Raw genomic sequence first — 12516 nt, 5'->3', positions numbered from 1 at the left:
AAACCGTGTGTGACAGATGTGGTGTTAGACTAAGACAGTGACAAAATCTGACAGAAACCCGTGTGTGACAAATGTGCTGTTAGACTAAGACAGTGACAAAATCTGGCAGAAAACCGTGTGTGACAGATGTGCTGTTAGACTAAGACAGTGACAAAATCTGGCAGAAAACCGTGTGTGACAGATGTGGTGTTAGACTAAGACAGTGACAAAATCTGGCAGAAAAACGTGTGTTCAAATGTGCTGTTAGACTATGACAGTGACAAAATCTGGCAGAAAACCGTGTGTGACAGATGTGCTGTTAGACTAAGACAGTGACAAAATCTGGCAGAAAACTGTGTGTGACAGATGTGCTGTTAGACTTAGACAGTGACAAAATCTGGCAGAAAACCGTGTGTGACAGATGTGCTGTTAGACTAAGACAGTGACAAAATCTGGCAGAAAACCGTGTGTGACAGATGTGCTGTTAGACTAAGACAGTGACAAAATCTGGCAGAAAACCTAGTGTGACAGATGTGGTGTTAGACTGAGACAGTGACAAACTCCGGCAGAAAACCGTGTGTGACAGATGTGGTGTTAGACTGAGACAGTGACAAAATCTGGCAGAAAACCGTGTGTGACAGATGTGCTGTTGACTAAGACAGTGACAAAATCTGGCAGAAAACCGTGTGTGACAGATGTGCTGTAAGACTAAGACATTGACAAAATCTGGCAGATCCTTGTATGACAGATGTGCTGTTAGACTAAAACAGTGACAAAATCTAGCAGAACCGTGTGTGACAGATATGCTGTTAGACTAAGACAGTAACAAAATCGGGCAGATCCGTGTGTGACAGATGTGCTGTTAGACTAAGACAGTGACAAAATTTGGCAAATAAATGTATTTTTTTTGTAATCATATACAACTACAGTGCAAATGATATTTGGAATAAACAACGCATACAATGCTGACATTTTTGGTTGGACTGGTTGTATTATAAGTGTAATTACACCTTATGTAAGAATCCTGGGTTTTGATTGGTTAATAGCCAGTGTATTTTTCACCAATTTACTGTTATCAAATGAATATCGTTCATTTTTTAACGCCGCCGGGGTATATGCAAAAAGGATATGCCTTTTTTACCCTCTCTGCCGTGGTATTTGCCAAAAAATACTCTATCCGACTGGACGCTTGTAACGTCACGATCATCAATGCGTTTTTGAACGTTAACATTCGGTGTAATTAAACAGATATAGCATGTTCTTGAGGGGTATTTGCGAAAAATACCAGTCTTGAGAATGAATTTCCCTCGCCTTACGGCTCGCGAAATTTAATATTCTCTCGACTGGTATTTTTCGCAAATACCCCTCCTCAACATGATATATCTGTTCAGAATATTGTGGTAATTATCAGATATTTTTTTGTGGTATCCGACAGATTTTAAAGAACATTTATTTTCTGTCCGGGTATAAAGATGACTTTCAGACATTTGTAAATAAAAGAATATTCATTTTCTATCAGCATGATTCATTCCAACAAAAAAGATTTTGTTTTGACACGGGTTTTTAAAACATATTACAAAAACTGTACATGTAAAGGATTACACAAGACATTTGGTTGCCTGCAATGTAAAACAAGGGTAATTTAATGCATTTAAATAAATCAAGTAAGCAATTACATTTTACATAATGTTCATTGATTAAGTGTTGTTCCATTAACGTCCAGTTGCAAATATTTCAGGCATATTGAGACTACATGTATTATCATTGTTTTGTACTGTTAACCAATCAGTGACTGTTTATCTAAAATACTGAAAGTATGAATAAAAATGAAAGGTTATATCTGTTTACTTTAACAATATAACTTAATTTAATATTGTATACATTTGTATAATGACTGATTCTTTTGTCTATGGACACGCTATGCACAGTGAATTGCTTATAATGCAATCATGTATTTATTCAAATTAATAGGTTTTGGATCATTTATCTGCAATGTTTACAATAGTGGGATCTAAAATCGTGTTTGTTTTAATTTGCTGTAAATTAGTTGGTAAGTGTATTTTACATACTTTATGTCACTGGTCCTTACCAAGATCTTTAATTTATTAACTGATGAATAAACGGAGATTTGGGGGTATACGTCAAAAAGACGGCAATCCATCGACAAATTAAACAGAGATTTGAGGTAAACGTCAAAGAGACAGCAACCCAACGACACATTTAAAAAAGATTTGAGGTATGCGTCAATGAGACAAAAATAGCGCACGATTTAAAGGGAAATATCCAGTCAATCAAAAGACTCTTACGTTTATGTTGCTGCTCATCTCTCTTTTAATTGCGGAGGTTCTAAAACGATAAACTTGATATTTCTCATCTTATAGCAAGGGAGTTTTTCTTTTTGGTTAAGCTCAAATTAGTCAAGTTTTATGATATGTATTCCATTGTTTTTTTTATAACTCACTACTACAGTTTTAATAAAAAGAGATATATAGTGTATCAATTAATAGCAGACAATCACTGCACGCACTGGACAAAACCAAAAACAAAGTAATGACGTATTAATAGCTGTTCTTCATTTCAAAGTTATTATACCTTCCACACAGAACAAAATCTCACTGCAAGTTTAATACGGCCCTTAATATCGCATTAAGGCGGCATTAGCTGCCAAAATCACGCCAAAAAATTGAATGAGCATCTTAAATTTGACTTATCACATATTAAAACTAATATTTGGAGTCGGTTTCACAAAAAAACTTACGACTAAGATTGATCGTAAGTCATGAAGAATTCAGTATACTTACGACCAATCTTAGTCGTAAGTTTTTTGTGAAACCAACTCCTGTCCATAGTAAACAATAAACAATACATGGAATCTTTATAAAGTAGCAACGTATTTCAATAAGATTTGCGAATATTTAAACTATAACAGCAACTTTTTTTCAGGTCTTTTTGTAAGTGCCGAAGGAAATACCAGTTCTTCAAGGTATAACATATAAATACATTTACTGTCACTTACCTGGCGTCTGTCGTAAATAATATTTTGATATTCTTTTCACGAAACATTATAATACATTATTGAAACCTTGTTGAAAAAAAACGTTCCTTAGAGTGATTATACAGATCGCATTTTTCTTTGATTCGATTGTGACAATTGCAACAATCGAAATCAAATATGGCAGATAGGTTCTTCTTGTAGAATTTACAAATTGTTCTAATTTGATGGCGTTCGACTTATAAGCATGCCTATACCAATTGTAAGACCCTCTTCTTTACAATTGCCGGCGTTATTTGAACCAATGTTTCTTTTATAAGTATCTGCCAGGTGTTAATCCACGTCATTTGAACTCTGGTGAAAAAGTGTTGTCAAAATGGCAATCTTACCACATCTCCTTATTTTTATATTGTTAGTTATTTCAATTAGCTGCAAAGGGGAAATTAGATTATACGCATGAAAATAGGATGACTTAAAGAACGTATATCATTTCTTTTACTCGGAAAAATATTTCCTGGGAGCATTTCTTTCCAGAAAAATATTCCTTGGTACAAATTATCATTATTTCGCCGCATTGCAGTAAAGTAAACTTGTCTAATGATAAAGTTTCCTCACATGATCGATGTTTCTGAACCTGTTATAATGGTAACAACAACAACAATAATAACAACAACAACAATAATAACAACAACAACAATAATAACAACAACAACAACAAAAACGAAAATCATAATTAATAATAATAATACAGTTTTATACAATCTTTTTTTCCAGTTCTGATGGAACTATTTTAGGTGCTGTTCTCGGAAGTATATGTGTAATGTTAGTGGTTGTTACATGTCTTATTATCGTAGTTTGCTGTAAGTCCAAAATGTGTTCTGTACAACCAAATGAAGACGTTCAAAGAAATACAACTAATATTACAGGTATACTACAGTCTTCAGTCATACACCTCCAAACTTTCTTGTCTAAATATTAAATATATATTTTGCTTCTATAAAAATTTGTTATTATTTTTTTTCCAGATCGCACACCAGAGAGAGCAAGATTTGAATGATCAATTTAACCTTCATTCTGAGCAAATTGTTGATCCATCATTACCATTTTATTTGAACATTTTCTTCGATAATTCTATCCGCCTCGGTGGTTTCGTGGTAGCGTGCTCTCCAAAAAACCCACGACCTCCCTCACTAAACGGACCGAAATATTATTTGCAGAACACTTACTAGAAACAGAAATGAAAGTATATTTGACGGACTTTATGATGATATTATGTAGTTTGGTATAGTCAATACATAGTCGGGAACTTCAAATGGTCAGATGAGACATTAAGTTGAGATATCTAAATAATATAGTTGTCTACTATTTGACTCTTTTGAGCGCACGGCCTTGAAAACAGAAGAATCTATAATCCCATTCTAAAGAACTTCTGTGTTGTATGTATACGTTATACCAGTACAATATTGGTGAATGCTTTTCGGTACGAACATAAAACGCTTACGAGTACTTGAAGTAAATTTCTAATTCTAGAAATGGGCGTTTTATTAACCCATTTATTTAAATTATTTTCAAAATGTGATTTGCAAATATCCACAATATTCATACATTTATTCAAACAAAAATCAAGTGATGTTTTGGTAAGATTTCTACCGTTTACAACAATTTTTACCATCGGATTCAAGATCATCTTTATTGACCAGACGACACTCTTTCCAATTAATTTTTGATGGAGAACGATATTTTGGTCCTTTTTCAGAAAGTTAATAACCTCTTTCTTGGTCTTGATCGATGTTGCGACCCCCTGAAATAACAAATGTTATGGCATTTATAAACATTGTCGAGGTTCACTGAAGCAGCTTACATATTTATGCTTTCTTTTTCAGTGAATCTTGATCGCCCGCCTTTAGGACCTCCTAGGTACAGTTCCTTGTTTCCTAGCACTAGACTTCCACCATTGACGAATACGACTAACCAATCTATAGATAATAACACTTTTGAACAGGAACATACGGTTAATGCTACAAGTAGTTCCTTGCATGGACATTCTATCCGACCGTCATGTATACCAGCAATATCACCTCCTTCATATACTCCAAATATTATCTCTACACCAGAACTGAGAGATTGACTGAATTATTTTTTTATAACTTTAAGATAAGATAAATTTGATTACGACAAAGAAAAGAAACTGTTTACATGTATTACCCATGTGGTATTGGCAGTGTAAAACTATATGTTCCTAGGTAGTGGCCATCTTGGATTTTAGATCGTCACTAAGATCACACATTTTAATGAATGTGATGGCATCCTCTGTTCACAAAACTGCGTCAGTCTGTAATTGTTTCGTGACCTTAATCAATAAAGGTATAAAATACATATAAAGTTAAGTAATAAATTATGTCCTTCAAATTACAAATTAAATCATTAATTTTAGGTAAAACTATATTATTCTTCATATCTGTTTGCGGTTCCAGAGAGGCTGTTTACATATAATGCCAAAATTATCAAATGGTAAACATGGTTTAAGTTGGCAGTTAGATCGGCATCAAAATCACGATTTTTTAATAACAAACAAATCACCATTTATGCATTATATTACTGCTGGTTCTAAATAGAAGCAGTTGTCATGTTTTCCCAACAGCTCCCAATGGGTAATAATGCTATAATAAGATAACTTCTGCAATGAACGATAAACAAATAGATAATAAATAAATAAATACGCTGAGGCGGTGATCTTTTCTAGATCGGACAGAAGAATCACTAATTTTTAGAGTAACTTACAAAGATTCTGTATACATTTTAGTGGCCTCTTACACGGAAAGTAAGTTTAAGACAATCATATTTCGTCATGGTATCATGCTTCAGTGTTACTATTTCTCAAAATATCAAACAATGCAAAGCATTAACGAAATTGTTCGATAAATCAGATCAAACTTCGTGAATACAATCCCTTAATGTGCCCGTGTTAAATAATGTCAGCTAATAAACTTCTTTTATCGTTTTGTTTTATGTACATTGTAGCATTATTTTTTTTTACTGTATAAAAATATACCTTCCCAATTTTCCTAAAATTATCTGTAACAAATTCTAGCCAGCTAAAAATATATAGTATTGCTAGAGATACTTGACCAATGAAACAGTGTTATGTTTGTCAGGTTTACTTCTTGTAATGTCATTCTCTTTCTAAATTCTTGTTATGTTTCTACCTTATCAAGCGGAAATTATTGTGTTTTTAAAAAATTATATAACATATTTGTGAACAGCCTACTTCATAAAGTTCAAAATATATCTATCATACTAGTATGTTTATCACACAATGGTATGTTGAAAATGTCGAAATCTTGTGCCGCTCGGCTGATGATTTATTAAGAGCCACTACCTATCGATCTAGAATAAATGTGATTGTTTGTGAATATGTACAAACAGGAGGAAATTGAGTAGACTTATGTTTTTGTGTCAAAGTCAAAGTTTCAACTTTGTCCTTATGTATCGAGTACCAATAACTGGGTCAATAACCGGCTGGGTTAAACCAAAGACTTCAAAATTGTTTATTTTTAACTGAGTAAGAGCAAAGACTAGTCGGTCCAGAGTCAAAATAATGTGTACGGTAAGGGTGACAAGTCTTCCTGTGGACCGTTACATTACAAACTAGTGCATTAATCATCTGGCTTAGTGAGTAGGTCCTGTACAAAGCAGGTCTCATATTCATATGACATTAACATATTCTCGTCCTGAACATGCATTTAATTTGCCACTGGATGTTAAAGAGCCATCCATCATTATCACCAAACACGTTCTCACTGTATTCAATTACCAGAGGTGACAGAATGCGTTCATACGTACCTAACGAATTCATATATAAATCTTTTTACATAAAGATATATGTCATTCAATTGAAAGCTTACTGACGTAATTAAATATATAACATAAGTGTTTAGCCAACAGAATGTGGATAATATTAGGTAATACTTGATTTTACAACAGTCAAATTATCACAAATATTTTGTATTCAAAGAACATTACAGAATATAATGACGGAAGATTATAATCTTTATATCAAACAATGTTTTACACCTAGTTGTGTAATATAAAAGGGTAATTATTTACAAAGAGCTTAATCAAGTGGACTGTGACGCCGCCCAATGAAAAAGATTTTTTTATTTGTCATTTCTAAATAGTTCATCCATTAAATTATATAAGTCAATATTTATCTACATGTACTCAATAACTATACATGTACATGTATGTGAGGTTTTAAATAAAATGTTAAGATGATACTAATTGTGTATGTGTGCTCATGTGTTATTCTGACAAATGGTAAGACAGTTTATTTTGTATGGTCTATGTTTTCTTTCTTTACAAAAATAAATTAAACGTATCAAAATTAATTTACAAAGACGATTTGAAAGACGAATTTGATAGAAAATTACTTCAGTATTAAACATATCGGTGGTACTTTTCCGCATGTACATATATCAGTATATATTGATTTTTTTTGGAGAAAAGAATAAAACCCATATTATTGCAATTCGGAAAGTCTAAACAAAGCGGAAGATTCCGTCTAAGTCAAATATTGTAATAACTGAGAGGCGAGACTTAGCAAAGGTAGATATTGTATGGAGTTCATTGTATCGTATTTTTCAAGCATTTAACCATTCCTGTGCAAACACACATTTTCTTGCAATGGTCAGTTCAATTGATCGTACCAGAAGTTAAAAAAGATAAGATATTAAAATTAGAATGCTCTTGTACCAAAAAAACTAATCAAAGATATAAGTTATAATTTTGAACACCAAACGCGAGTTTCGTCTACAAAAGACTCAGCAGTGACGCTCGAATCTAAAAAGTTAAAAGGCCAAATCAAGTACGAAAATATGTACAAGTCGTCCCGAATTAAGAATTTTAATACATGCTCGGAGTCAGATTAATGTGTCTGAGTAGGGTTATATGTTTCCTGAAAACATTTTTCTAGTGAGCTACGTTCTAATTCTTGTACAGCGTGTCGGTATAGTATAAAAACGGGTACATTAATATCTCATTAACATTGTATAGTCCTAAATATGCATGGAATTTTTGCCGCTTGGCGTTAAGCACTCATTGAAAAATATATCGATTCATCAAGTAATAAAGTATATCTTATAATAGTCGAAATACATCGACTTTTTGTCAGACAATCACCCCCAAGGGTGACTTGGGAATAGAAATATGGTCACAATTGGTCTTCCTCCGACCGGCAGTAAAACCCTCGCCAAAGTGGGGCGTCCGTTTGGCTGTGCGGGATGTACAAGTTCGCAGCCACGTCCGGTCTGAATGGGGACATTAAATCAAATGCCTCGTGTAAAGAGAGTGCCACACTCTTTGTACGTTTAAAAGAACCCTTGCAACAACTCTTTGAGGGGTCTGTAGGTGGCCTGTTGCAAGGCTAAATTTCTGTCCTTATTTTATTATACTCTCATTTTCCCGTGGCTGTCCAAATTTCCCCGACCTTCATTCCGGAAGGCATCTATTACAGGACCTATACCTATTGTATTTATTGTTTATTTGTTCTCGTCCTGAACATGCATGAAATGTCAGATGTGCAGTAGTTACCCTCGAAAACTAAAAATTAAACAGTTTTGGTTTCCAAAGCGATGGAAATGGACACCCCTTTTCTCTTTTAGATTTTTCTGTTATTTTCTAAAATATTGCAACTTATTTTCTATACGATCTAACAATAAGAGCGGACACTAAGAATAGTGGGCAGCACGTATTATCCACAATAATAGAGGGACAACACGTGTTAATTATCCTCTCTTATCGTAACATTATATAAATAAGAATTGAAATAAGGTTAAATAGGTTGAAATATTAAAGAACATTCACAAAAATCATTAAACACAGAAAAAGGGGTCCACAGACACCTGTGGTTGTTTCCACGAGGAAGTTATATTTTCGGGTATGGACATTTTCTTTGATATTCTCATATTTCACTGAGGAAACAAAGCGGGATTTGCAAATTAAAAGGTTTATATATGGTACAGTTACAATAGAGATGTTTCAACCATTTAACATACGCATTACGTCAATTGTTATTCAGTTCTTTGCACTGCTAAGGAAAGCCTCAAAGTACACTCATAAAGCTGTGACAAAGTGACTCTTTTAAAGATTCGAATGATTTTTGAAAATGGTTCTGAGCAGTCAATAACGAAAGCATTTACAAAACAATTATGATAATAACTGATAATGTTAATTAATTCATATCTTTATATCTTTCTAGTGAAAAGTGCGGCCGGATTATGCAGCAACTCTACTAAAGAATTGAACTTTTGCAATCTGTAAGTGAAACAATTTTGGTTTGAGAACACTTTATGCATTTCCATTTTCTAGTGAACCATCGAGTTATAATAAAATTGTAAGACTGGAAAAAGTGGGCTACGCTTTACTGTATAGATTTGCAACCAAGCAGTGACAGTATTGATCATACGCCAAGCTTGATATGAAGCAAGTTGTAATTAAGAATTAAATGCTTCTTTTTGCAATTTTAGTGATGGTGAACAAGCTTTGAACGAAGCACAAAGTTTGTATGACGCGCGGAAAGAATTTGCTACCGAACTTAAATAATTCTCTTAATCGCCGAAAGTTTTTCGAAAGCTGAGAATCATTGTATTCTATCTTAAAATTTAACATGTTGGCTAATATTACTCACATAAACACGCACGCATGCTGGTAAGCATTTTTGCAATCCTATTGATTTTTCGAGGATTAGTTCTCTTCTTGACGGATGCAACTTAGTATTTTGTCTTGACTCCGGTATTGCTTAGTATCACGATGCGAAACTATTAGTTTCATTCAGTATTCACGCCATTTTGAAATTATTACTTAACAAGATCGGTTCTTACTGGTTACCTTATGATGTGGCTAAGGTTCTGTTGGCTATAATAAGATATAGAATTGGGAACATGTCCCGGACAGGAAAAGATATTAAATACGGAAGATAAGGAATACAATTACAGCATGGGTATACAAGACCTGATTTATGATACTGCAGATCACTGTATACCTTTTTACAAAGCTATCACTTGTTATTTTCATTTTTGACTTATTTTTCTCATTTCAGCGATGCAGGGACCATTGTTGGCATGGTAATTGGTGGAATAGTGGCAATACTTTTGATCGTCATTGTTATTCTCCTTGCTTGTTCACATATACGGATGTTGGAAAATGGTGACAATCTGATACATGATTTAACAGTATCAACTAATCCATTGGGACGCTCAGGTGACGGCAAATTTTCAAAATATTTACATACGGGTTGACTATTTGAATCGTGTGCAACCAGTTGTTAATCTAATTTCATCCATTTTATTAAGAAAAAGACTGGCTGAAAGGGTATAGAAAATATACTTACATTTACTAATCTAAATTTGAAAAATATCGATTCTTAAAACATAACTAATGAAAATCATGTCATTTTTAAATCACATATATAATACACACAAAAAAAAATGGCATTATTCTTTAAAGTTATATCATATATAAATAATAATGTTTATAATTTAGTAATATTTACTAATATTTACATTATTTCGACATATAAATCATCCAAAACGATATGTGCATTCAAAAGGTAAACATTGCACAAAGTTAACATGCCATTTTAGAGATTTTAAAACGTATTACGAGATACGCTGACTTTAACTAGAGTCCTGCGAATACACCATCGCTGACTGGATTGGACGAAGTCCAAAACTAGATTATAGTATATATGGTGATGGCGGATGGGTTTGCAGGCGGGAATGGTAGGTTCTTATTTTGTGTAATCAACTCATCCTAAGCTTTCAACCCAGACCCCTGAAACTTCACAGAAAGGTTGCACATATGTTAAAGATGTGCACCTGCTTTTATGGAACTGTTAGTGGATTTTGGCACATTTTTTCGAACTTTTGAACTTAAGTCCTCTTTTTGCAACATTTGCAAAAGGACAGTAACTATTTTGTGTAATCAACTCCTCTTTTTTTAACCCTGATTCTTGAAGTTTCACAGGATGATTGCACATATATTGGTGTTGTGCACCTGCTTTGATGGAACTATTTTAGAAATTTGCCCCATTTTTCCACACTAAGTCGTTTTTCAGCAAAGTTTTCAAAAGATGGTACCGATTTTGTTTACCCAGATCTTTTGAACTTCACACCCAAACCAATTTAGGTTGTGCACCTTCCATTATAGAGTTGTTCAATTTTTTTACCCCGTTTTCCTAATTTATATTTCCATATATATATAGTGTCTATCGTGGACCATTCTCCATTTATTAGGAAACATTCTGTGCACCTCGGTCATTTGAGTCTGTGATCCATTTGATACATTAAAGGATAAATTAAACAAACGACCTTCATTTGAATACATCTATATATTTGCGAATGACATTGAACAAATGACCTTCATTTGAATACATCTATATATTTCCGAATGACATTGAACAAATGACCTTCAATTGGATACATCTGTATGTTTCCCAATGTTGTGTTCATACTATCCATTTCTTGTATTCTTAGAGATACTAACACAGAGTAATAAAAACCTACATTCATGAAAAACAATTTTCCATTACAGGACAACCACCGCGATATACCAGACGTACTAACAACAGGAATACCGAACAACCAACTGAGCAACCGGTGACTGTGTAACATACTGCTTTGGAAAGTTATGTTATTAAACGTTTTCAGGAAAAAGACAAAAATACAACGTCGAGAGAAACGTGAGAGCAAGAGCGAGAGAGAGAAAGAGAAAGACTTTTTAAAATTTTTTACAATGCTTGTGCAATATACTTATTACAGCTATTAAATAAGAAAAATATTTTAAGTCGTTGTTATATCGAATTCCAGTACATTAAAACGGTATTGGTTTTGTTGCAAATATACAGTTATTATGATGTAATCGGGCACTATTTGCACAATATACACAGTAACTATGATGTGATTGGACACTATTTCCACAATAACAAGCAACAAACACACTTTAGATAGATTAGACACATCGTGCTCAATATATTCCCCTTATTTTACAATTAATACAGTCATTGATTTGAGAGGACAACTATTGCCTTTTCTTTGATCAGTCTTATACCGACGAAACGCGCATCTTGCATGCCAAATTATAAACCTGATACCTAAGATGAGTTTTTTCATACCACTACACTTTGAAAATATTTTTTACTGCTACTCCGCAATAGGGCACTGAAATTGGCGTAAAACACCAACTTGCATCTTGTACAGGTTAATGTATAAACTCTTTCAAGAAATCAATACAGACTTTAAATGGGTTACTTATATTAAAAGTAGTTTTGATGACACAGGATTTAGTAATATATGGTACAACCAAGAGGGCATCAATCCTGAGTTTTTTAAACATACCATTAAACAAAGATTACAATACCAATCTATCCAGTATTGGTACACCCAAGTTCACAACTCATCAAGGGGTGAACTGTATTCAAAATTTAAATCAGAATTGTAGACTGTGACCATACTGTCTCAGATTAGTTAAACGAAATAGACATATCATAT

The 12516-nt window shown here is 33.5% G+C and overlaps 1 protein-coding gene across 2 annotated transcripts; it reads left to right on the top strand.

Annotated features, from left to right (window-relative positions):
* Positions 1-1894: 1894 nt before the first annotated feature.
* Positions 1895-11812, top strand: LOC127735521 (uncharacterized). 2 transcript variants are annotated; one of them, XR_007998453.1, is made up of 7 exons: positions 1895-2029; positions 2923-2962; positions 3746-3897; positions 4855-7288; positions 9228-9285; positions 10068-10228; positions 11561-11812. XR_007998453.1 is itself a non-coding variant. In XM_052245750.1 (6 exons), the coding sequence occupies exons 1-6, from the start codon at positions 1972-1974 to the stop codon at positions 11635-11637; spliced, it is 546 nt and encodes a 181-aa protein (XP_052101710.1). In that variant the 5' UTR covers positions 1895-1971; the 3' UTR covers positions 11638-11812. The 2 variants fall into 2 exon arrangements, 1 of the variants encoding a protein (XP_052101710.1); XM_052245750.1 differs by lacking the exon at positions 4855-7288.
* The last annotated feature ends 704 nt before the right edge of the window (positions 11813-12516 follow it).

Source organism: Mytilus californianus, unplaced genomic scaffold, assembly GCF_021869535.1.
Source record: "Mytilus californianus isolate M0D057914Y unplaced genomic scaffold, xbMytCali1.0.p SCAF_1, whole genome shotgun sequence".
NCBI classification, from domain to species: Eukaryota; Metazoa; Mollusca; class Bivalvia; order Mytilida; family Mytilidae; genus Mytilus; species Mytilus californianus.
Note: the sequence above shows the minus strand (reverse complement) of the source record. Positions and strands in the feature narration are given on the sequence as shown.

Coding starts and splice junctions, on each gene's coding strand:
- LOC127735521 (XM_052245750.1), top strand. CDS start 1,972: ATGTTTACAATAGTGGGATCTAAAATCGTGTTTGTTTTAATTTGCTGT. Junction 2,963..3,745: donor GGAAATACCAGTTCTTCAAG/GTATAACATATA, acceptor CTTTTTTTCCAG/TTCTGATGGAACTATTTTAG. Junction 3,898..9,227: donor AAATACAACTAATATTACAG/GTATACTACAGT, acceptor ATATCTTTCTAG/TGAAAAGTGCGGCCGGATTA.